General features: G+C 47.8%; 1 protein-coding gene across 1 annotated transcript in view; it reads left to right on the top strand.

The window, feature by feature from the left end:
* SYN3 (synapsin III) overlaps positions 1–26946 on the top strand; it is a 941464-nt gene that overhangs the window by 844015 nt on the left and 70503 nt on the right. The window contains exons 9-10 of the mRNA XM_069227930.1: positions 6485–6559; positions 15157–15259. Coding sequence (XP_069084031.1) covers positions 6485–6559; positions 15157–15259 — 178 coding nt within the window. The remainder of the gene's footprint in view (positions 1–6484; positions 6560–15156; positions 15260–26946) is intronic.

Genomic DNA, 26946 nt, shown 5'->3' with positions numbered 1-26946 from the left:
TGCAGAGTAAATGGATGGTGAGTGAGTGGGCGAGTGGGTATAGACTGGTGAGTGAATGGCAGAGTAAAGCGATGGATGGATAGATGGATGGCAGAAAATAAAGGGATGGATGGGCGAGTGGGTAAAAAGACAAATGAATGGATAGCGGAGTGGATGAACAAAAAGACTGATGTGTGAGTGGCAGTGTGGATGCCTGTATGATTGGTGGATGGCAGAATGGGTGGATGGAGGGCAGAGTGGATGATGGATGAATGGCTGGATGGATTATCGATGGCTGGATGGATGGATGGATCGAAGGATGAACAGCAAAGTAGATGGATGGATGCAATGATAGATGGCAGAGTGGAGGGATGGATTTTATTACTCTAAAATATGAGCAGGGCTATTGATAGCAAGAAACTATTTAGATAGCTGTTTTAACTAAATTAAACAAATAAGAAGTTTCCCATTTTTGAACGGCAGCGGTGGTCATATTACAAGTTATACAATCCTTGAAGGTCTAACAATGGACCACTCTAACACCTTGCAAGTTTACCAGCATACCCACTTCTGGGCCTAGTAATGAGATGGATACAGCGCCGTCCATTTTAAGGTGTAGGAGGAGCGCCACCGCGCGGTCAGTATCGGAATGGCGTCACTTTCATGACACTGACGTCAAAGAAGCACAGGTGTCCTTCTGCACCCCTTTCTCATTTATGGCTGTTTCTCCTTGTTATGTTTCACGTAACAAGGGTTCCCTTGGTGGATTACCTCCTCTGCGTCACGGGGCCTGTTTTACGCCCCTGTAATAGTGGTTCTTAGGGCCCCTCACTCCTTAGAGCGCCCCCCCCCCCCAACTGCACCTGCTGCACCAGGAATCGCTGCATTCGCCCGTTTTCTGAGTGCTGTTTTTTTGAAGCGCCGTTTTGGAGGGTTTTGAATTTGCCCCCTTCCCAGCCCAAGCATCGGGACAAACAGGGCGGTTGGGAGAGGGGGGTGGGAAGAGGGAGTGCGCCCAGAGAACCCCATCACCCGAGGCAGGTTGTCACACTCCTGCGTTTCTGGAGGTTTCTCCTGGCCCCAGGCCCTAGAGCAGGGATCTTCAAACTGGTGGGTGGGACCCCCAGGGGCCCACAAATGATGGGGGGGGGGGGGGGCAGCAGAAAATCTCCTTGAAATTGGCCATTACTAATATGTTTTGTCATTATATCAAGTTTGGGAGTATGTGTCAAAAAGGAAGACACTCCAAATACTCTTCAAGACCCCCACCCCACCCCTCAGAATCACACTCTGGACACTTTTACGCGTTAGTAAGGCCTGCCTGACCAGAACAGCATGTTTGGTATAGTGTATTTGATTGCATTTTTAAAACAGTAACGTAACTTCACTGCAATGTTTAAAATGTCTAGGCATATTTAAACATTGCCAATTTATTAGATTAATTGTGAAAAATGTAGAGGGGGGGCCCGATGATTTTCCTTCTACTGGGGGGCGCGGCAGTTAAAAGTTTTGAAGATCACTGCCCTCCAGTATGGGTAAGGGCGGCGAGTGGATAAACATCACGCCGGTGGCCCGTTCCCGAGGTGTGCGGCGGCCGCACGGCACTGCGTGGCCCTCGGCCAGGGGTCTGCACCGTTCAGAGATGGGAGCAGCTGTCAGTGCCGGGCAGATGCTGAGATATGGAGATTCGTTTCTTCTCTCCAGTTCCTCTCTTCAGCCCTGGCAGGGCTGGTTGTTTTTGACTCACCGTCCCAGGCTCAGCGCTCTGCTTTCCATCAGTCTCCTTACTTGGTAAACAAGCCCGGTGGCGCGCGGCCCTGGCACTCCTCGGCGGCCTTCAGGTGGGCAGCAGTGGGCTGAGAGGAAGACACGGGGGGAGGAACAAGGGAGAGACGACGGCCAAAAGGAAGAGAGAGCAGGGGGGAGAAAAAGGAAGAGGATGGGGCCGAAAGACGGAAAATACAAAAAGGAATGGCAGAATAAACGAAATGAAAGACGGACGGCAGGAAGAATCAAAGGAAGGGTCAAAGGAAACCGCAAAGCCGAAGGAAAGGTGCAGCAAACTGAAAGAGAGGAAGACGAAAGACAGGGCGGGTGGATGGATAAATGAAGGAAGTGGCAGCTTCCTGCCTGGGTTGCCCTAAAGGAAGGCCCCGACAGGAGCACCACATGACTGATGTGTTATGCTTGCCGACCTAATGAGACTCGGTCACCCTCTTTTGTTCGCTTACATCATTGGGAGCAATGTCTATAAACAATAGAAAGTTGACAATAACTTTTTTTTTAGTAGAGCGCTGGAAAGAACAGATGGCGCGATTATTCAATTAAAGGTCCTTAACTTTGCAGGCCTAACAAGGCCCGAACTCGGGACCTGCTTTAGTCGGGTGTTCAAATGTTTACCTCGAGGCGCTAGGCTTCAAACCGCCTACCTGACAATTTCACAGCTGGAAGAAGGGTGCAGCAAGGCGGAGCCCATCTTTATCAATGTTATATTGCTGTTAAATATTCAATCACACCTTTATCCAGTATTCCCTCCACATATATTTGTGCCCCCCACCACCACAGACGCCGTTTGCGGTGTGGAAGAGTCCCTCCCTGTCCAGTATAAATGAGGCTGAGGAGCAGCTGCCACTGAGAGGGTCATGAACAAAGCAGCAAGGATGGTACACGGGGCCCAAGAGCCACGTTTGCTTCTGGAGGCGCTGTTCCTAACACCCCACTCACTCCCTCACCCCTCCCCGCCCCCCAACTCCCGCGTAGCCCCTAACAAGCAAATATGAATCTGTTGATTGGCCTCGAGTGGGGTCCAGGGCTACCCTGTGATGTCTTCAGGTAGTCAAAGGGTTCTTAATATGGAATATGCCTTCCGCATACGTGATGTCACTTCCGCATTCGTGATGTCACTTCTGCATTCCCTGGTATATCTGTGGATTGACCTCCGTGCAAAGAATGAAGGGAGTCGTGCGCCCGTAAATGAAGGAGAAACTGGAGAATGGAAGGGGTGAAGAAAAGTGGGGAAAGGAACAAGGAAGAGAATAACTTAAGGGGAGGGAGGAAGAAGGCGAAATGAAGGCATGCACGCATGGGCTTAGATGTCAGTGGTGCAGCAGGTGCAGTGCTACAAGGGCACGAAAGGCCACTGAACCCTGACTAGTGTTGCATTTTGTTACCCTAAAAGCAAACGGAGCATTTTCAGTGCTTGCACCTGGGCCAGCCCCATCCTTGCCACGTCACTGCATAAAGGTATGGGGGAAGAAAGGAGCAAAGGGGATGTGCGAGGGAAAGAGGGGGGGGTGAAAGATATATAAAAAGGGGACTGAGAGAGAGAACTTGGGGGTTCTGTTGTGGTATTGAAACCCCACGCCATCAAGAGGGCTCCGGGGAGTCAAAGCTCGAGGTGTCTGCGGGAGAGGATGATCCCGGAAGAGACCGCCCGAGGATCAGAGGGTGCGAGCTGAAAGAGCGATGAGCCGGGCATCGCTGATCCAGGAGGTCCGCGCTGACAAAGGGAGAGCTTATCCGGCTGTCAGCGGAGGCAGCCTGAGCCGCATCCCAGACCGGGGCTTTTCCGTTCATCGCACTTCGGCTGTCTGGGGAGGAAGGGAGTGAGTCATCGAGGCACTTGACAGGATAAACCCTGGGAAGACGAGGAGCCGGGCCTTATTGATGCTCCTAATCCGTCACGTGTCCTCGGAGCGGGGGCTGGACGAGTAACCCCTTTCACTTTGTTTCGTAATATTATAAATCGCTGTTTACTGTCAGTGCATGGCCTTCAATCTGACACTGAAGCACTCCTACCTGGAAGGATATCAAACGTTGGCCCTATTACACGGTCTGGGTGTTGGTACCAGGCTAACAGCTTGTCCCTTCTCATTACACAGATGGAGGCCTATATCTGGGTTTACAAAACAATAGTGGCCTGGGCACTTCACCCACGACTAACCTTAACTCTGTATACCCCCCTCCCCCCACACAGAGGAGGGTTCCTATTTTGCTGTGGTGTTTCATAGGGCTTCAGGACTCCTGGATTGACACTGTTGGCACTAAATCTAGGGGCATATTTGTGAGCTCCTTTGTGTTTCCCTTACACCGCGCAACGTGGTGCAAGTTCAACGCAAATCAAACGTGAGCTTTATGAAGTCATGCAAGTTCACCTTGTCTCGAATAACATGACACACTGCAAATCGCTGCATTGCATTACTCTGCGCCAGGGACGCGTTTCCTTCGTTTTTTATGCATTTCCAGATTTACAACAACAGGGAAACCTGGGAATGCGCCAAAAAGATACACCTCCCCAGGACAGGCATAATGCGAAGGGATATCTGAATTTCTCCTTGTTATTTCCTCTTTCTGTGTGTGGTACCTTTTTTTTTGTCGGCACCGGGAGGTTAAGTGATTTGCCCAGAATCACAGGATGTTAAACCGATGCAGAGACTCGAACCTGTTCCACACTCCTAAAGCCGACAGCTCTGACCGTGATGCCACATCCTCGTCCCCTAACTAATATTACTGTTTTTGTCACATCTTGCCCTTTTTAGAGTGCCACCGCTATCGTAAATGCTCCTCTGGGGTCTGAACAAGGGAGTAACTAGAAAATTAAACTACCTCTCACTTTGAACTAAGGCCCATATTTATACTTTTTTAGCGCCGCATTTGCGTCATTTTTTGACGCAAAAACGGTGCAAACGTACAAAATACAATTGTACTTTGTAAGTTTGCGCTGCTTTTGCGTCAAAAATTGGCGCAAATGCGGCGCTAAAAAGGTATAAATACGGGCCTAAATCTCTGATGGCACCAAGCATGTGAAGCAAGTGAGCCTAACCCTCCCTAGAAGAGCTCCCTTGTGTCTTGAATCCATCCACACTTCCCGGGTGGCGCAAGGCACTTGCTGCACCACTCTGTGGCATGGGCCTTGTAAACATGTCCCAAAGTACCACGTCCCGGCACTACTTTCTGTACACACCACCTACATACATGCCATGGACACACCTGTCCCAGCCTTTAGGCAGTAAGAAAGGTCAGTGAATCATGCACTGGCTGCTGACACCTTGAATGAGATGAAATCTGAGTATGAAATCTAATGGAGCCTACTATGCCTTTCACCTTTCATATGCCAATTTGTCATGTACTTTTACATCAGAGCTTTGAAATGGCAAACTGTGGTGTTAAGTGCTTTATAAGAGCAACTTTTAAAAATGCACCATACGCTTACATACACCTGCTAATTATGTAAACCAACCTTTGCGCTGTCCTAAATCTACCACCCACTGCATTATAAACACCAATCATTTACACACACCCGCACCCGCATTCAGCAACCTTACATACACCAAACCCTGAGCTCCTTCAGCCCTTACATATACCAAAACTTCATATCCATCACCATCTTACACACACTAACCTTTATCACACATCTACTCCTGCATACATCAAGTCCATTATTCTGCAACCCTTACAAACACCAACGCCTACATGCGCAACCTGCTGCCCTGTCTGCCCATCTTCTGCCACTTGCTGTCCACATCCACTCGCTGGCCAGCAGTCTTCGGGCTGACGTTGATGCTGGCATAAAATGGGCAAACCAGGAAATGAGCTCCAAACGCACAGGAATAGCTACTCTGGCTTGGATTGATCTGGTCTGGCAAGGCATCTGTTTCTTTAAGTCTGGCCTTTGAGAGAGCTTTAACTTGCAAGTCTATTCTTTTTCTCAAAAAACACTTACATAATAAACATAATTAGCGGTGCTCTTGATCAGAGGGTTTCTGCTCTGTTAAACTGCTGTGCACACTTTTCTTCTGCCCACCAGACCATGGGACAATGCGTGAGCCCACTTTACCCATTATCGCCCTTCAGTTTGAGTGAGTGAACAAATTGTGTGCACAATGTTCACATCAGCCTAAAATAGTTTTCTTGTTTTACTTGTAAACCTAGTTCCAGATGTGCTATTTCATTTAAGTTATTTTTTTATTTTAACTTTAAATACCGGCAATTATTTTGCATGTGCTTCAGGTGCTGATTTTCTGTCTTCAGGATCAAAAGGGTTTAGTTGATGTTGTGGAAGCCTGTGATCTGAGTCTATGGTTTGCTGGTAATTTCTTCTTGTTTTCTACACTAATAATAAAATGAATGGCTCAACTGAAAGACTTTTAGGTAATAATAAAAAATCACTAGTAAAATGTCCACATCAGTGATTTTTTTTAAATTAAGCATGTTTAATGCAGGCATATGGCAGACTTTTTTAGGTAATCACGTTTTCCTTTTTCTCTTTCTCTTTGTGGCACATTCTTGCAATGAAAAAATAAACAGTTGTGCCAACCAGCCAAAGCCAGACATATTGACTTTGCCAATGTTTGTTTTCGTTTTTCCTCCACATTAAAGGCAGAGGAGCGGCAGAAATGCGTGGTCAGGCAGTGCCTATTAATGGATTATTTTTGACCACCTGCTCCTAGACAAGGGTTTCTGCATCTCCCTTGACTCACCATGGTGTTTATACTCTCTCTCCTAGGAGAACCTCCATTTCTGGGAACTGGAAGGCCAACACGGGCTCTGCCATGCTGGAGCAGATCGCCATGACGGAGAGGTGAGCTGTCAGTGCTTTTAAGTTTACATGTATGTGACAGATCAGCATCACCCTGCCCACTCCATCTGCCCCTTTTGCTGCCTCCCGTGTGAGTAGACTCTGCCCAGTCCCCAGCTCTTTCTTGGCTGATGACTTTGCAGTGCCTACTGGCTGGGGAGTCTCAATTTCCTGGGGGTGCCATTGGAATCATTTTAAAGAGAACATTCCAATTTACAGAAGTTTGTGTGAGAGGTTACATAAAGGAGAAATGAAAGATGATGGTTGAGACATGAAGAAACAGATCACATATAGCTACACATATGTACAGATTGATATATTTCTGGGCAGGATTTAGAAGAAAGGGAAGAGGTTCTTATGTAAGAGGTGGATGGTGAAGGGCCATTAGACGGCTGGATGATCACTAGACTGCAGGCGTGACCTGAGAGCTAAGGGCAGGGATAGCAGAGAAGTGATGGCCCAGGAGTCAGTGGGGATGGAAGTCCAGAGCTAGGATCCAAGTAGACTGAACAACTCGAATCTGCATGTTTTTCAAGGTGGCAAGAAGGTTCCGATAGAACGTCATTGCTTTAAACAACGAATTTGGAAGTTGTCGCGGCCCACTGTACTTTTGGGAAGGCCGGCTATGCCTAGGGAGGTAAAATATTGTTTGCGTGACAAGGTTGCTAACTTTCGCAAGAGAAGTGAGAGAGAGTGCGTCAGTACTGGGGCAAAGAGACTATGGTCCATATTTATCCTTTTTTAGCACCGCATTGCGTCATTTTGTGACGCAAAAGCGTCGCAAACATACAAATTATAATAGTATTTTGTAAGTTTGCGATGCTTTTGTATAAAAAAATGACGCACATGCGGTGCTAAAAAAGTATAAATATGGGCGTAAAGCCGTAGGGTTGAATGCGAGAATATTGTGCTTGAAATACGGAACTGCAAAAAAATCAACTACCACTATACCATCGAGGTAGTATATACAATTTTTTGATTATTCTTAACTTATGATCTAGTTACCCTAATGATTACGTGGTAGACGGTATTGGGGTGGCGATATTTTTTGTTGGTCAATATTTCAGCCAAGATGCTGTGGTATAACACCGGCTGCTGCTGTAGCCAATTCTTCTCATGAAGAGGCTGGTGACGAGGGCTGTGGAGATGATGAAAGGAACATATAGGTGAGTTCTGTGAATGTTTCATACTTGGTACCCCAGGCCGGTGACCAGCAGTAAATCACTCGAGCTTAATGCCGGGATTAAAGTTTGCATCCAGCTGGGGCTGGAGGCATGATGTTGGGGGAAGCAATTGGTACCAACCTGTGACATCAGTGTAGTTGATTCTGGAAAATAGATTCAGTTTAGGCAGGCCAGAGCATGAGTTCCGGAGCACCATCCATTTTAGGACTACGCTGGTCATCAGCATGTAAGTGACATGAAACATCAAAGCATGAGGTGTTGTCACCAAGGGATGGATCGTACGAAGGTGAATGAAGGGGGCAGAAGTATACCTTGGAGGCTGCTTATAGGCAGGGGCAGTTCTGGAGGATGGAGGGCAACCAGCAATCAGGCTACGAACTATTTGAGCAGAATGAGGACCAGTGGAGGGCCCATCACACGCTTCCAGGGTCCAGGCATGTGAGGGTTTTAGAAAAAAAGTAGCATTTGGGAAGAGTGGCCATCATTTGGAGGGGTGGGTTGTTTGCCATCAATACGAGTTACACAGAGTAAGGGATTCAGTTGTAAGAGCTGAGGGCAGTGCATGATGTAAGCCAGGACTGCCCAGGTTTGAAGTATCAAGTCAAACCTGAAATGCTGATCACCCTAAGGGGATCTTCTTTGGTTTGCCACGTGGTTAACCTACACTTTTTCCAATTGCAGAGGGCTCCAACAGTTATCATTGGGCAGATTTGCTGGGGTACCCAGAGCTACACGTCTAAATAAACCTATTTTTATTTTGGTTTCTGGAAATACTTTAAAGTAAGCCCAAAGCACATGAGGAAAACATTTTCGTTCAAAATCACAGAATGATCCAGATATAAAGCAGAGGTACATCGTGTCTTATACACTTTAAGCAGCGAAATTGACATAATTTATTTTCTAACTTGACATGGTTCTGGGAAGTGCTCCCAACAATTAGTGTATATTATTCATCTTTGTGAAGATCCAGGTGCTGATCCTGCTCAGAAGTGGCAGTGACTCGGTGGCCACCTGCACCTGGAGAACACTCTTCCCTTGAAGCCCAGGTGTGGATGTACCTTACTTATAAATGCGGCACGTGATAACCTCATGGCAGACCCTTCACAAAAGGTTAACCAGTCACCCACTAGCAGCTGATTGATGCAGAAAACCCCTAGAAACCAGGGATAATTTTTTATTTTTTTATGTGTGGGGAGTGACCCCTTAGGCAAGGGTCGCTCCCGGGGGCCAAATTATTTTTAGGCCATTTCTGCGCCCCCTGGGGGCAGAAACCACTAGACACCAGGGACATTTTTTTTTATCAATACTTATGCATAAGGGGAGCTGCCCCTTGGGTAAGGGCCGCTCCCCAGGGGGCCAAATTATTTTTAGCCCTAATATAATTAGGCCGATCAGCCCCCAGGGGGGGCAGAAAACCCCTAGACACCAGGAATATATATATATATATATATATATATATATATATATATATATATATATATTTTTATATGTGGGGAGCGACCCTTCAGGCAAGAGTCGCCCACCGGGGGTCCAAATTATTTTTAGGGCATTTTTGCCCCCGTGGGGGCAGAAACCACTGGACACCAGGGATTTTTTAATTGTTTTTATACTTACGCATAAGGGGAGCGGCCCCTTGGGCAAGGGCTGCTCCCTGGGGGGGGGATATTTTTAGGCCATTTCTGCCCCCCTGGGAGCAGATCAGCCTAACTATATTAGGCCGATCTGCTCCCGGGGTGGGGGGGGCGTCAGAAAACCCCTAGACACCAGGGATACATTTTTCTTTTGTTTAATTATTTTTTTATATGTGGGGAGCGACCCCTTAGGCAAGAGTCGCTCTCCGGGGGGGCAAATTATTTTTAGGCCATTTCTGTCCCCGTGGGGGCAGAAAGCCCTGAACACCAGGGATTTTTTTTTAATCATACTTACGCATAAGGGGAACGGCCCCTTGGGCAACTATTTCTAGGCTTTTTCTGCCCTTCTTGGAGGCAGATCGGCCTAATATAATTAGGTCGATCTGCCCCCACAGGGGCCAGAAACCTCTAGACACCAGGTATATATATATTTTTTCTACTTACTTTATGTTTTTATGTATGGGGAGTGACCCCTTAGGCAAGGGTCGCTCCCCTGGGGGGCAAATTGTATTTAGGCCATTTCGGCCTATTTGTGTTAGGGCAGAAACCACTAGACACCAGGGATTGGTGTGTGTGTATGTGTGTGTTTTGTTTGGGGGGGCAGCCCCTTGGGCAAGGGTCGCTCCCCATGGGGGCACATTACTGTTGTCCATATCTGCCTCCCTTGAGGGCAGACCGGCCTATTTTTGGAAGGCCCATCTGCCCCCATGAGGGGCAGAAAGCACACAAGAGACCAGGGAAGATTCTTTTTTCAAAATAAGAGGGTGGGGGTATGGCCATACCCCCATCCCAAATAAATGGGGCCAAAGTTGTTCTGCCCACCAGTGGGCAGATTGGGCAATTACCCCCGATCCACATCCGGGGGGGGGGGGAGAGGAGAAGAAAGTCTATTAGCTGCCAGAGAATTAAAAAAAAAAAAAACAGTGGGGTGGTGGCTACCAACCAGTATGGGCCTGGTTATGCCCACACCCCAACTGAAGGGGGTAACAGTCTTTCAGCTCTCCCCCGCACACTAAAACCTCTTATCCCACGGCAAGCAAGAGGACATTTGATTATTTTGGGTTTTGGTTTTACATTTGGGCCATGAGAGCTTGGTAACTCTCAAAATCGTCCCACTTGGAATGGTGAGGGCTGCACTTTTTTGACTTTGGGACGCTGCCATGTAGAAAAATCCACAAGACCTAAACAAATCTGAAAACATTTTCTTTTTCTTACCCACCATGCCCTGCAAATCTCCAACTTTGCTCACATATTTTACCCACATTTTTGTGATGGATCCACAAAATTTCTACCACCCAAGATTGCATCATCTATACCGATAGAAATTCTGCTGCACTTGTCAGCCTAAATATGTTTTTTTTTTTCAAACTGCCCTTGTGGACCCGCTTTGGTTCCCCCTCAATTTCGATATGTTTTTGGCTCTTCCCTGTCACAGGCACTTGGCCCACCTACACAAGTGAGGTATCATTTTTACCGGGAGACTGAGAGGAATGTTGGGTGGTCGGAAATTTGTCTCGATGCAGTGATCACACACAGAAATGTGGGGGAGAATATAATTTTTTTTGCTAAATTTGAGGTTTGCTGAGGATTCTGGGTAAGAAAACATTGGGGGATCCACACAAGTCACACCTCCCTGGACTCCCTCAGTGTCTAGTTTTCAGAAATGTCTGGGTTTGGTAGGTTCCCCTAGATGGCTGCTGAGCCCAGGACCAAAAACGCAGGTCCCCTCCCCCGCAAAAACAGGTAGTTTTGTATTTGATAATTTTGATGTGTCCAGATAGTGTATATGGGCATTTCCTGTCGCGAGCACTAGGCCTACCCACACAAGTGAGGTACCATTTTTATCAGGAGACTTGGGGGGAACACTGGGTGGAAGGAAATTTGTGGCTCCTCTCAGATTCCAGAACTTTCTGTCACTGAAATGTGAGGAAAAAGTGTTTTTTTTTGGCCACATTTTGAGGTTTGCAAAGGATTCTGGGTAACAGAACCTGGTGAGATCCCCACAAGTCACCCCATCTTGGATTCCCCTAAGTGTCTAGTTTTAAAAAATGCACACGCTTGGTAGGTTTCCCTAGGTGCCGGCTGAGCTGAAGGCCAAAATCCACAGCTAGGCACTTTGCAAAAAACAGGTCTGTTTTCTTTGGGAAAATGTGATGTGTCCATGTTGTGTTTTGGGACATTTCCTGTCGCGGGTGCTAGGCCTACCCACACAAGTGAGGTGCCATTTTTATCAGGAGACTTGGGGGAACGCTGGGTGGAAGGAAATTTGTGGCTCCTCTCAGATTGCAGAACTTTCTGTCACCGAAATGTGAGGAAAAAGTGTTTTTTGTGGCCAAATTTTGAGGTTTGCAAAGGATTCTGGGTAACAGAACCTGGTGAGAGTCCCACAAGTCACCCCATCTTGGATTCCCTTAGGTGTCTAGTTTTCAAAAATGCACAGGTTTGCTAGGCTTCCGTAGGTGCCGGCTGAGCTAGAGACCAAAATCTACAGCTAGGCACTTGGCAAAGAACACGTCAGATTTCAATGTAAAAATGTGATGTGTCCATGTTGCATTTCCTGTCGCGAGCATTAGGCCTACCCACGCAAGTGAGGTACCATTTTTATCGGGAGACTTGGGAGAACACAGAAATTTCTCTACATTTTTTCCTTCCAAATGTAAGGCAGTGTGTAAAAAAGACATCTATTTGAGAAATGCCCTGTAATTCACATGCTAGTATGGGCACCCCGGAATTCAGAGATGTGCAAATAACCACTGCTTCTCAACACCTTATCTTGTGCCCATTTTGGAAATACAAAGGTTTTCTTGATACCCATTTTTCACTCTTTATATTTCAGCAAATGAATTGTTGTATACCCAGTTTAGAATGAAAACCCATTGCAAGGTGCAGCTCATTTATTGGCTCTGGGTACCTAGGGTTCTTGATGAACCTACAATCCCTATATATACCCGCAACAAGAAGAGTCCAGAAGACGTAACAGTATATTGCTTTAAAAAAACTGACATCGCAGAAAAAAGTTACAGAGTAAAACGTGGAGAAAAAGTTCTTTTTTTTCACCTCAATTACAAGATCGTGTTTTTAGCACAGCAAACCCTTTGTTGATGCCATTTTCAGAGGAAAAAAACGCAAGCCTTCTTCTGCAGCCCTTTTTTCCCTTTTTTTTAAAAAAATGAAATTTTTGCTGTATTTTGGCTAATTTCTTGGTCTCCTTCAGGAGAACCTACAATCTCTGGGTACCTCTAGAATCCCTAGGATGTTGGGAAAACAGGACACAAATTTGGCGTGGGTAGCTTATGTGGACAAAAAGTTATAAGGGCCTAAGCGCGAACTGCCCCAAATAGCAACAAAAAAAAAGGCCTGGCACCTGAGGGGGAAAAGGCCTGGCAGCGAAGGGGTTAATAAGAGTAACAGTACAGACTGTCAGGCAGACAGCAGTAACCAGCAGCTGTGAGCTGCATTAAAAGCGGGTTACTTTGCTTCAGTGACAGTCACACAGAGTGAGCGGAGACCAGAAGGAGCGTCACTTGGCTGCAGGGAAGGCCAGGCCCAGCCACAGCAGTAATTGCACAGAATTCCTCCAGGCACTCCTTGTGTGTATGGCAGGTGGTGCCCAGTGACTCATCCTTTGGGAGTATCCTGGATTCCTGCCACTGGCTTGTTATTCTCAGAGCCTCTGTGTGTCTGCCGCGTGCTGTGGGAAGCGGCTGCCCTTTGACAAGAGCAGCGAGGTCCAGGTTGACTGCACCGGGCAGGAATTAGCAGGGGGTGATGATGGTGTCTGAGTGCTTCTCTGATCTCACAGCTCAGCAGACAGAAACACTTTCAAGTGCCAGGGAGGCAGGCGGCCAGATTAAAGATGGAAGTGGATGAGATTCAGACAGACAAGACGTGCTCCACCCTCTGCCCACGAAGGGAAACAGGGGCAGCTTACCTTGTAACTACCTCGAAATGTTCCATTCAAAGAACTGGACCCAGAAGTACATTTAATGGTTACAATGTATCCACAGGCCGGACTGGCCATCAGGTACATAGAAACATCCCAGTAGTATGGAGAACAAGATGGGTGGAAATCTTTCAGCCCCAACCAGGCATTGGCAATCACTGTAACTGGGTTGCAGTGAGTGCCTGGACCTGTTTGGGACAGTCTGGGGGTCCCTCTGACACTTGGCTAAGCGGCTCCCCCCGGATCGCTCTCCAGCAGTCCGCTTCATGTGGGTGCCCCACAGCCACTGGGCATGTGCTGAAACTCACTCTTTCATGGGCATACTTTTATCTTGCAGAATAGACATTCCCTCCCTTTTAACAGCCACACAGGCATCTAGGCGCTTCAGGATAGTCACACAGCTTCTCTTGCAAGAGATCCAAACTTCAGGTGATGTCCCCTTGGCGAGTCCGGCTCTTGGCAGACACCAGCTCCGGTTGCACAGCAGTCCTCTGAGCGCTCTGCAGATACCTTCGTCCTTACATGTGGGGCTTAGAACTGGAACAACGAAATGGGGCAGTGGGTTCCACTTTCACACACAACTAGAAGACAGAAGGTGTGGATCCGCTGTCTCGACTGTAGAACCGGTTTGGAGTAGTTTTTCCAGGCGTCCTTTCCAGGCTGTTCTCTTGACACAGCTGTTGTGTGTAGTTGAGCTTCGTACAGCACGACTTTCAGCATCCTGGAGCACCTACAACAGAGGTGAACAGAGGTGTGAGGTTTCTGTACCCGGCTGCATTCAGCCGAGCTGAAGGAGCAGTAACAGAAGACAAAAGTTCAGACCCCACCTAAAGACTTCATTACCTTGCACAACAGAGTCCTCTTTCCTAATGTCCACCAAATGGCAGTGTTCAGAAAGACAAATCACCTTGCTAACCCAAAGCCCCCTCATAGAATATCTAAAGGATCCCCATTGCCACTTTCCCTACGTCAGTGTCTAACTCTCCTCAATCTAGCTGTAGGAATGTGACTAATACACTTCCACCCACTTGAAGGGTAGTTGTATCGTCCATCTTGTGCAGGGCCAGACCAGGGGCATCCAAGAATCACACTGGCCTCCATTACGCTGGCTCATTCACACGCACCACGCATGGCTGCACAGCCTACACTCACCAACAGGCCTAACACGTGTGCGGGATGTGAGTGCAAAGGACTGGGCAGGCACTAGAAGTGTAGGCCTCTGCTCCGGTAACTCAGATAAAAAAGTCTGGTCATCCTACTGATTCTACAGCACAGTATGCTGCCACCACCGCCCTACGTGCTAACCCTAATACCAGGACAGTAGTCCTCTGTCTAAACTAAGAGCACGTTTAGGCCCTGATTTATACTTTTTTTACGTCACATTAGCATCATTTTTTGACGCAAAAGCAGCGCAAACTTACAAAATACAAAAAAAATGTATCAATCAGGGCCTTAGTGCTCCCTTCCAGGTCACGGGACAGGCTCAGGATCGCTCATGGTCAGGGACAGTCTAAGCCCCTGCACACGCTAGATTTGGGACAAAAATCAAAAGTCTGGGTAGCTGATGCATGCAGTTGGGCGCTCAGGGCAGGGTAACATAACAGTTCACCATGCAGGGCACTTCCCCTTCCTAACAGCTCGATTGATTTTTCCAGCAGCTATTTAGGGTTTAGGACCTGAAATCTTCCATAGTCCACCTGCACTGACTCCAACCGGTCGAGGCATGCTCACTCTGGGCAGTGCGCAGAGGCCGCTGCTCCGGAGCTCATCGTTTCTGCTAACAGTTTTGTTCTAACCTCCATGCTGAGTTTTGGATTTTCATTGTTTTCTCTTTTGATGCAGGTACCGGCTCTGGGCGGATTCATGTGCAGAAATGTTTGGGGGTCTTGATATTTGTGCTGTTAAGGCAGTACACAGCAAAGACGGCAAAGATTACATCATTGAAGTAAGTGTCACACCAAGCCGCAGAAAACTACCCCCAGACACTGACCTGAGAACTCAGATGGAGGTGGGGCCTCAGATAGACTGATGTAACAGCATGGAGAAGCTGACATGCATGTACATACCCAGCTGCAAACATACAGGCAGACTTAGGGCCTGAGTCAGATTTCAGTGAATAGGTTACTCCGTTACAACGGTGACGATAGCCCGTCCACCAAAATATAAATCCCATTATACCCTATGTGATTTATATTTCTGCGGACGGGCTATCCGTCACTGTTGTTACGGAGCAACCCGTCCGCAGAATTCTAAATCAGACCCTAACACATAGTGGGAAAATTTTATTGAGAAATTACGAAAAACCATTCATCAATAGACGGCTACTCGACGACTTTAACAATGCAATATCATCTGTTCTAAATCAAATCTTACTTACCGTATTTATCGGCGTATAACACGCACTTTTTCTCCCTGAAAATAGGGGGCAAATGATGTGTGCGTGTTATACGCCGATAAAATGTAATGTTTTTTTTTCTCGGAAATTTCCTTTTAAAATGAGGTGCGTGTTATACGCCGGTGCGTGTTATACGCCGATAAATACGGTATTCAAAAACACACAGAACAACACAAAAACAAAATCTATCCCTAATGGCCACTTGCAAATCTAAAATGAGAGAGGCCTCTTTTCTAACTCTTACCAAAGAAGTATTGCACGCTGTACTGGATCTGCAGTTGCCCACATTTCCTCTAGTCATTATCCACTCCCAACAGGTTTCGAATGACCTCACTCTCTTTTTCTATAACACAATCAAATTAATTATTGAGCAGTGTCAGACTATCCCTATGCCTGACAACCTTCATTCAGAGTTCTACCTTATCAAAATTAAATCAACTTTCACTATCATTACACTTCTCGATGCAACCAACCTTGATGCCACCGTGGCTCGCTGCACCCTAGAGTCAATTCTTTTGAAGCCACCTCAGCAAACGAAGCTTATGTATCCATCCTAGAAGGCCTGATTTATTTTGCTGTCTGTTGGGGCTTGCCACTGTCCCTGTGGCCTAGAAAACCGCTACTGTGAAATCCCTTTTGGAAAAACCTACAATAGATCCCTTGGAATTTAATAATTTCAGGCCAATCTTCCTCCTGCCATTTGTAGATTAGATAATAGAAATATTAAGCTTCCAACAGTTCATCCAAGAAAAAAATTGACGGGACCTTTTCCAAGTGGGTTTTTGGCTGCCCCCCTTCCTTCATCAGCACCCCATCTTCCACGCCTCCCTGATCTGCTTCTCAATGGCTTCGTTATCTTCATTCTGAATCCCCCGGTCACAACTACTGTCTTATCCATGTCAGTAAAACATTCTAACATTTTGGTAGACAAATTTTGTGCACAGTGGGTGCAGTGCGCCCCTGCAGGGTTAGGCACAGAGTCAACTTAGAATATGATCAAAAATCCCAGATATTCACGTAAGAAACAGAGTTTAAAGTGACGATATTTTAAGTTAGATGCTAAGACTTTAACTTACGCTAAAAAACCTTAGCAATTTATAGAAAGAAACAAAAGTTAAAATTAATTTGAAATTAGATGTTAAAGTGAAACGAGAACTGACATAAAAAAATTTAAAAAAACACTGAAATAAGCCAGTTTTAGTTAGGTAACCTAAATCCCTATCATGCACTGCTTATTATATATTTTGACAGACAGACAGACAGCTAGACAGATAGACAGATATGGCAGCATGTAGGTTCTGTAGTCACAAATATGTTTGTTGTCACCGACACGTGCCACCATGAACAGCAATGATTAGTAAATTGAGCCACATAAATTCAGTTATGTAAGTGAAGAATGTCACTACAAAGCTGCTACCTCCATGGGATCCACCTCCACCTCCATGATGGGCCCATCAAATCACCAAAGGTACCCTTTACTGCAGAGCATCTGTGATGATGGGAATTTTAACAGTGATAGAAAGACCTCGTGTATAACTATGGCCAAATAAGGTAAATGAGTAATACATGGAAAAGCCTAGCAGTGTGAGGACATTAAGATGAACCAGTTATTCTGGGTACGGGTGGGTCATATTATTGATTGTACTTTCCCTGTTAATGCACGTTTGTCCAGTTGAACAGATGTGTTAGCCTTAATCAGGTTCCTTTGTTGTGCTAGTTAAAGAATAAGCAGTGCATCCATGGCACCGGTACTGATAGGCGGTAAAATAAAAACCTGTGTAGGGCGATCTGGTGGTTTTGTAATGTGAACCTAAATGTCTCTTCCGTTCCGGCTATATTTGAATGTAAATAGAAGCCGTGCTTGATGGGAGGAACCTGTGTCAGAAAGTACCAATGTTAGTTAGTTATCTGTTTCAAAATATTGGGTTTTCAGAACCAGTGGTACTACAAGTGAGTTTTCATTTGGTGCAGATGTTTGTTTCCACAAGGAACTCTTCGAAGCATTACTAACTAATGTCTTTAATAAGCTCGCAAAGGTCGGCCCACCCCTTTCAAGATCAGTCATTGTTCCCATTTAGAAAAAAAGGTGATAGGCCCCTCCCAATGAACTAAAGACCAATATCTTTTTTGGACTCTACAGCCAAAATAATAGGTTGTATTTTGCTCCAAAGATTCGAGATCTGGGCAAATACAAATAATATCCTTGTAGACATCCAACATGGTTTTAAGAAGGGAATGGGCATTACCTCCCGTCCCTCCCTCGCCTTCCTTTTAACCAATGAGGCCTCCCGCCTCCTCCCTAGACCCTCCCTTCCCCTTTTAAAAAACCCCTCCACCCTTATCCCCTCCTGTTCTTTTGTCTAGCCCACGCTAGACGTTTTCTTTTCTCTTTTACCTGCACGGCGGGCCTGGAGGTCTACGATGGAGGCACTCCTCGGGACGCGGAGCTCCACAAGGAGTGCTGCAGCTGGTCGCGTCTTTGACGAGCAGCAGGGCTGCTCGGAAGGTGTGTACTGGGGGCCGGCTGACGGGATCAGCCGGCCATCTGTGGCTGGGGCGTCGGTTTCCGGGTTTCCGCGCCGCGGAGCCGCGGGTAACGGAGGGAATGCGATGTGTGAATGCTCTGCAGGTAGGACGGGCGTTCTGCCCGAGGTTTTTATGGTTTGGAGATGAATTTTGACCTTTTTAGGGATTGGTGGATTCCTGTTGGGGGAGGTCCAGGTTCCTATATATGGGGAGTGCATTTAGGTGAGAGACAGTATTATTTGGATGTTGAACATGCCTAAGGTGCCGGCAAAAAGACGTAGGATTGTCTCTTCTTCCTCCTCTGAGGAGGGAGGTGCGGCTGGCGTTTCTACTCCTGAGAGCTCACAGTTACCGGGTAGGGGTACTCCCCTCATGAGCAGAGAGGAAGTGCAGGATATGATTGAGGTGGCTGTTACCAGGGCTCTTCAAGCAGGCATGGCCAGGACTGGCCAGGCCAAGATTGCTCATACATCGGTAGATGCAAGGAAGTCCTCGTCAGACAGTGAGGATGAGGCCCTGTCTACGTCATCTGGGGGGAAATATGTTTCCAGAGAAGAAATGTGGGAGGTGATGGCACATGTTCGGGACAATTTGGGTTTCCCAGTGTTTCAGCCTTCAAACTCGGATTCTCACTTATTTCCTCAATATCAGACACCTTCTAAGTTTGCCATGCCTTTTCAGGGACCTGTGAAGGACATGGTGTTTCGTGAATGGAAGGATGTGGATAAGGCTCAAGTTCCACGATTCCTACAGAAACTTTACTTGCTTGAGGGTGAGGAGGTATTGCCTCCGTCGGTCCGCCTGGATTCAGTTTTAGCTACTCTGATTGGCAAAACGGCAGTTAATCCGGAGGATTGTGTGCCTACGGATGCCACGGACCGTAAAGTGGATTCAGGTCTTAAAAGGGCATTTGCGGCTGAGAATCTGGCGCTGAGGGCAGGGATTTATTCTGCTTATGCGTCACAGTCGTTGGTACAAGACTTTGATAAGCTGGCGGTGGCTGTTCAAGAAGGGGCGGAATGTTCAGAGCTCCTATCTAGTATGGAGCAGCAGGCCAGATTGTTGGCTGATGTGTCTTCAGATGTGGTCCGTACTTCGGCTCTGGCCTCTGGGGCTTTGATTGGGGCTCGTAGGACCCTCTGGTTACGTTCCTGGGAGGCTGACCCAGGGGAAAAGGCGGCCTTGTTGAGACTGCCATTTGAAGGTCGTAGCTTGTTTGGAGAGCAATTGCCATCCATGCTTTCCAAAGCATTTAAAGAACGGAAGCATGCCTTGCCTTATAAAGGGGGTTCTACTTCGGGTAGAGAGTGGAAGAAGCATTCCCGATCTTCTCCTAATAGGGATACCAAATCCTTTTCATTTAGGAAACTGTGTTTTCAGCCGCGTTTTTCTCCTAAAAAGTCTGCTCCTGCGACCCGGGGTGGGTTCAAGAAGGGGTCCTGACAATCACTATGGGCCTGGCGTAGGGCCGGTTGGGGGAAGTCTGAGTCACTTTCTTTCAGCTTGGGAGGACAGTGTCAACGATCGTTGGGTTCTAGACATTGTGGCCAATGGTTATGTCATCGATTTTGTGGTGGTACCTCCAGATTCAGGGGTACGTCCCACCCCTCTGCCTTCAGGGGGGCCACAGAGAAGAGCATTATTGGACGGAGTACGGGACTTGCTGGTCAAAGGGGCCATTTCCCACATTCCGCTGGACGAACGGGGTCAGGGCACTTATTCGGTCTTGTTTCTTGTGCAGAAAGTTTCAGGGGGATTTCGACCGGTGCTCAATCTGAAGGAGGTGAATGCTTGGATCAGGACGGTGCATTTCCGCATGCTGTCCATTCAGACTATTTTTCCATTGGTCAGGCAAGGGGACTTTCTAGTGTCACTGGATCTGCAGGATGCTTACCTGCACGTTCCTGTGGCGAGATCTTCTCAGAAGTTCCTGAGGTTTGCTGTGGGTCTGGAGCACTATCAGTTTTGCGTTCTACCTTTCGGTCTAAAATCATCTCCTCAAATTTTTACGAAGGTGCTGGCCCCCCTGGTGGCTTTGCTACATTCAGAGGGGGTGTTTCTGTATCCTTATCTGGACGACATCTTGATTCATGCCCAGTCATGAGTCCTGTTGCAGAGGCAGGTGGCCCAAGTTCTGGGGGTCCTGCAAAACCACAGGTTTTTAATCAACTGGGAGAAGTCAGATTTAGTTCCGTCCCAGGATCTGGTTTTTCTGGGGGCTCGGTTTCAGACTCTTCTGGGCTTGGTGACTGTGTCAGAAAAAAGGTTGGGTGTACTCCAGGCTTTGGTAAAGAAGGTAGTGTTACTGCCTGCCCCCCGAGCTCTTCTATGGTTGCGTCTGCAGGGTCATTTAGCGTCTGTGATATTTCTGGTTCCTTGGGCGCGGTACCATCTCCTGTGCTTGATGACATGGTTCTTGAGAAGGTGGGCGCCAGGGTCCAGTTCTCTGAAGGACAGGGTTCCGGGGTCCGGATTGATTCGCAGGGAGTTGCGATGGTGGTTGAATGCAGACCATCTGCGGGTAGGGGTTTCTTTGTCACCTCTGAGACCCGTGGTGGTGACTATGGATGCCAGCCTCTCCGGTTGGGGTGCGTGGATGGGGTCGGCTCAGGTTCAGGGGTTTTGGTCCCCTCGGGAGGCGAGTCGGTCGTCGAATTGGCGCGAATTGAGAGCTGTTTTACTGGCTCTGGTCCATTTCCAGGGTTCCCTGAGGGGAGCGGCGGTTCTGGTTCGGACGGACAACTTAGTGGCCAAGGCTTATGTCAACCGGCAAGGGGGGACCAGGTCGAGGGCCCTGTTCAGTCTAGCCAGGGAGATTTTTGTGTGGGCTCAGGAGTGGGTTCCTTCTCTCAGGGCTACGTACATTCGGGGGGTGGTCAATGTTCGGGCGGATCTACTAAGCAGGGTGATTCCTTCCTCTCAACTTTTCTCCTTCCGGAAGTCTCTGTTTCGGCATCTGGTTCGGCTTTGGGGGCTTCCAGTTCTGGATGTGTTTGCGTCCGCAGAGAATGCGAAGGTGGATCGCTTCTGCTCCTGGTTTCGGTGTCCCAGGGCCTGGGAGGTGGACGGGATGTCATGTCCTTGGCCGAGGGGCCTTTTGTATGCGTTCCCACCATTTCAACTGATCAGGTCTTTTCTGTTATGGGTGAGGGATCTGGGGTCCAGGGTTATCCTAATTGCGCCACTTTGGCCGCGGGCGAACTGGTTCCCGTTGTTGAGGCTGATGGCAGACGGGAGGATGTGGCCTCTGCCTCTTTGTCCGTCTCCCCTGGAGTTTCCCTGTCTCCCATTGGGGTCATTAAGAAGGTTACACTTGACGGCCTGGAAGTTGAACGACGGGGCTTGACAGGTCTGGGGGTTCCTGTGGCTTTGAGTTCTACCTTACTGGCTTCCAGGCGGCGTTTTTTCAAGGTCTTATAAATTTGTTTCCTCGCCCTGTACGTTCTTTTCCTTCTTGGGATCTTTCTTTGGTTTTGGATGTGTTGACGGATGCCCCCTTTGAACCATTGGGGGAGTGTGATTTGCGCCATCTATCCTTGAAGACGTTCTTTTTGGTGGCCATTACTTCAGCTCGTCGGTTAGGGGAATTGGGGGCTTTGGCTTGTTCCTTTCCTTTTTGTAAGATTTTTCACGATAGGGTGGTTCTGGTTCCGGTGCCTTCCTTTATTCCGAAAGTCAATTTTTCGTTCCATGCGCGTCAGGAGGTCATCCTGCCTTCATTTTGTCCAAATCCCTCCTCAAGGGAGGAGGTCCGTTTGCATTCGTTGGATGTCCGCAGGGTTTTGTTGGAGTATCTGCGGGTGGTGGCTCCTTTTCGTAAGGGGGATTCGCTTTTTGTTAATTTTGGTCCGGCACGCACAGGTGAGAAACCTTCCACGGCTTCCTTGAGTCGGTGGGTGAGATCGTTAATACTGTTGGCCTATTCCTTTGAAAGGGGTGGTTCCTCCTCAAGGGATTCAGGGCCGATCTACCAGGGGTATGGCGGCTACGGTGGCGGAGCTTCAGGGGACTTCCGTGGTGGAAATTTGCAGGGCCGCCACTTGGGCTTCTCCTTCGACATTTGTGCGTCATTATAGGCTGTCGGACTTGGGTAGTTTGGAGTCGGTGTTAGGTCACCGAGTCTTACCCTAATAGGGGTAGGATTTTGGGTGATCTTGGTGCAGGATATTAAATAAAGGTCTTGCAACTCGGTGTCCGTCTCCTGTGTGTTTTCTTGCTATGTCTCATTGGTTAAAAGGAAGGCGAGGGAGGGACGGGAGGTAATGCTTCCATTTTCGGGCGATAATGGCATTACTCCTAGTCCTACTCCCTCGCCTTCCTTTTCCGATCCCTCCCACCCTCCTGGTACGGACTGTCCGAGTTGCGGCTTGGGCTTGGTTTTTGTACAGGAGGGGATAAGGGTGGGGGGGGGGGATTTAATAGGGGAAGGGAGGGTCTAGGGGGGAGGCGGGAGGCCTCATTGTTTAAAAGGAAGGCGAGGGAGTAGGACTAGGCGTAATGCCATTATCGCAAGAAAATGGAAGCACTATAGGTCGGTGCCTGAATTTGAGCCTTGTTATAGCAAAACAGTTAAAACAAGCATTTACAATGCATCGGGTCTCGCGTTTGCTCGTGTTAGAGCTGATCGCGTTGTAAACTCCTAACCCGACTTTTCACCTATCGGGCAAAAGTGCATTTATGCACGTAACCCGAAAAAGTGAAATCAAGTAGGTAAAGCGCTCGACTTCTGCCAAGCGAGATCGGGCTCCTAAATTAGAGAAAAAAAAAGTCCACGAGCTCAATGGAAAACAGCGAGCCTCGCATGTTTTCTGTACTTGGTCGCTGCGCTCGAGGAGGGCTTGCCACCGGAAAAGGCATGACGTGTGCGTGCCTTCGACTAATGAAAGCAAGCAGATTTAATTAGGGAAGCCAACGAACCAATAAAAAGCACTGACGTGAAGTTGACAGGGCTCGGAGCCCTTTTATAAATACAAAAGAGTCTCCCTGCTATACGCATGCGCGAGCGCATGCAACGCAGGCTCGACCCTAAAAAGGCACTTTGTTCATGGCTTTCATGGCAATGTCAGCAGCCTCCGATTGTGTCGCACATTCCACTCTCTGGACTTTGATGTCCGAGATGGGTATTGAGAAATATATTATCAGCTTCTTTAGACAACTCTGCTCGGAGGCTAAAGCGCCCATCCGCCATGGCGGGGTCAGGCAGTGCACGGACTCATTTGACATCAGGCTAGGGGTGAGGCAAGGACGTGTCCTACTCCTTTTCTGTTCTCGCATTATACGAATAGAACAGAGGCAGCACTCACTTCTACACCAAGAGACACCCCCGTTGTGGGAACCCCCCTCCCGATTCTGCTATATGCGGATGACGCAGCCTTAGTTCCAAGAACAGGGCGAGCACTACAGGGCCTCATTGATGACTATATCAGTTTCAGGAGGGATCTTAACCTACAGGTTAATGTAAACTAAACATTTATTATGAGGAGCGGGAAGCACCCTAAGAAAAAAAACCTGGTTTCACATTAACAGTGTTAGAGTGGAGGAGACAAAGGTCTTTCCGTACCTCGGAGTCCTTTTTGACAGTAAAGGCTCACGGAAGCCAATGATGGCAGATTGAATGGCCCTGGTGGAACAGACCTTAGTAGGACTTCAGAGATGCAGTGAAAACTGGGTATGAAGCCCGTGAAAGAGCCACTGACTGCCCATACATCTATATCCATGTCCACTGCTACTTATGGAGCAGGTATATGGGGCATGGTGGACACTGGCGGGATTCAGAAGATATATAGCACCTTCTTTAAGAACGTAGTAGCCGTCCCTTGTGTTTTTGCCACCGTTGTGTGCCACTAGGGAATGCTTGGCATGCCCTATATCGAGGATAGAATCAAATCAGCACCACTTTTGTTGTGGCGATCTCTTTGGTCCAGGGAGCCTGCCACATTTAACCAGTTGGTTATCAAGGATTGCCAAACGTTTCCTGGAGCCCTGGAGATTCCTTGGCTTGCATATATCAAAGCGACACTTGAGGGGTTACCAGAGTTATTTTTACACCCCAGTACATGCAGTAGCTGTTCCAAATTGAGAATGAAAGGGAAATATTTGGGGAAAGCTATGGTTGCAAGGAAAACTGTGAGCTGTAACAACAGTTCTTATGTGTAAGCAGTTATCCCCTGAGGGAGGGGTCCAGTTGTATCTATCCATGGCCCAGAACCATCAACATGGTTTCATCCTCACCAGATTTCGCTTTAATGACTGCCCAATCATGGGGGGTTATCCGGCGAAGTGTAACTCACTCTCGGAGCTTCCCCCATCCCTGTGATGATAAATTAATCCTGTCAAACGTGCATATTATGCTTTTTTTGCCCTTTTTACATAATTCCTAGGAAAAATCAGTTGTTTCTACTTTTTAAACGATACAATTTTCGCCAATGCCAATCAGTGCTGTCATTTCTCCAGCGGCTGCGGTCTCCCTAAGTGTGTTACTCGGTGGTGACTTTCATCTGGCAAGCATTGAAAATTTGAAGGAGTACATGTAATTGATATGTGATCTAATTCATCTGTCAGAACGCTTGCAATATTTTATCTACTTTTATCAAGGCTGGTCCCTTTTACTACTGTTGTTTATATAGCTTGTTTATTGTATATATGTTTTTAAATGAATGCTGGTGTATTTGATAATGTGTGAAGTGTGTATTTGTGATATGCGCCTTGTGCTTTTATGCTGCAGAAATGCAGCAAATAAAGTTTGTACTGACCGACTGAGTCTCACTCATGGTCATTTCATAGTAATTGGACCGTGCTTATTTAACAGCAGTGTCCACCTTTTAAGATAAGGCCACTGCTGTGCAGCGAGGGCAAGAGACACTGGCTGGTTACATGTGATCATATGTGAACACACAGGTGCGCAAGCATGCAGGATGCATATGTGAGACTACCGTCATGCACGGCCTGGTAATTGCACCCATTTAGCCTGGTGCAGAAGGGACTTTGCAAGGAGAGGTGCTGATCTGGTGAAGGTCATTCAGTATCAGTGGGCATTTATGGATAGATCAGTATGGCTTACAGAAAAACGTGTAGCACTTTCAGTATATTATACATATAAGTGAAATCTGCCTTAGAATGTAGCTTCACCTACACAGTCCAGCAGCATGTCAAAATGGCGTGTAATGTGCACACTGAGTTTGATTTTGCAGGTTCAAAGAGAATATATATACAACTTATGGGACGCCAAGAATTGTCAGTTTGGCAAGTGGAGATCTAAGAGGTCAGTTGGAAGTGAACATGGCAAAGAAGGGCAAAAAACAAGATTTGTCATATTTCTCTGGCTCAGCTCAGGATCAGATTCGCGCCTTTATCCCACCTGCTGGGCCAAGTTAATTACTTTGCCCCTCAGCAGAGGGAACAAAGATCTCGCACACAAATTGAACCAAAGAGGGGTGGTGAAAATCTGCATTTGATAATTAGCCATCACACTGCACCTGGGCCAGCTCAGCCCAGACCCATTGAACAAAGGAGGAACCTCAGAAATCTGGAGCCAACATAGGAGGGGCTTCACAGAGAAAACGTTTTTGATTTTCCCAGAATGCTGTGCAGGAAGGTTTGGCCAGGGGTGGAGGGGTGGTGTGGCACCCTACGACTGGCTAGGGTTCCCTGGCGTCAAAACATTCCATCCACACCGATAAACCCCTGCACAAGGCAGAGGCAGTGAACAAGCCCATGGACCTGGAAGGTGACAACAGCAGAATCATGGACCTGATGCCTTGAAAAGATGGAGTAAGGACTGTAATGGTCCTCAGGACCAGATGTGTCTCTCCAGGGCCAGTGGAGCTGGTACGCTAATTCCCCTGTGGGACCACTTGGGGGAAGGTCTAGACCCCCAATGCCACCTCAGCTGCTCTGCAAGACAGCCAGAAGGCTCTGGGGCTTTGAAAAGTGGTCAGGATGGTGCTCTACCAGCTCGTAGCAGAGGGACTGCGCAAAAAGCCCCCACTAGCTGGTGAGGAGCACTAGGAGAGGAGATGACTGGCGAAGTGCACTAATTCGGCCTGAAATATGCATTATTTAATATTCAACCTTTGCCCCCAGATAAGACGGGCATGTGGTGCTGTCCCTGATCTCCCTTTCAGCCCCTTGGTGTGGACCTGAGTCCGAGGTTGTCACATAGCTAGTGATTTTAATATGCTCTGGGAGGAGCTGTGCAAGGGGCTCCCCTCCCCAGACTTTCTCTTGGCCCCTGGGACCCCATCCTCAGGCCTTGCACAGTAGTGTTGGGTCCCCAGACCCAGAAGACAGCTGAAGTGCAGGGGAAGGTGCAAGCTTCCGGCTGCGAGCAGAAGAAACAGAGGAGCTTGATTATGCTGCAGTAGAAGACAAAATGATTGTGTCAGCTCAATGTGCAGCACGTGACCTGCACACAGGAAGCTAGCTTGGGTTGCAGGAGTCCTGTGGTTCTCCCTGTTGCCCCCAACGTGAATGAGGCATCGGGTGCCTTAGGTATGACTGGGGCCCCCAAAAATAAAAGAAAAAGGAGAAATTTACAAAAGGCTAACAAAGTGAGCAGAGCAGGGCCTTTCACATCCCATAATGCCCGACTGGGGCATCATTTGCATATTTTCCTTCTTTGTTGTGCCCCAAGGAGGGGCAGTGGCACCCCCAATGAAGTATAGAAGTGTTGTGGGAAGCTGCAGGGAGTGTAGGAGCTCCCCCAGACATGT

The sequence above is a fragment of the Pleurodeles waltl genome, chromosome 4_1, assembly GCF_031143425.1.
Source record: "Pleurodeles waltl isolate 20211129_DDA chromosome 4_1, aPleWal1.hap1.20221129, whole genome shotgun sequence".
In the NCBI taxonomy this organism is placed as follows: Eukaryota; Metazoa; Chordata; class Amphibia; order Caudata; family Salamandridae; genus Pleurodeles; species Pleurodeles waltl.
This window is presented reverse-complemented; position numbering and strand designations above follow the sequence as displayed.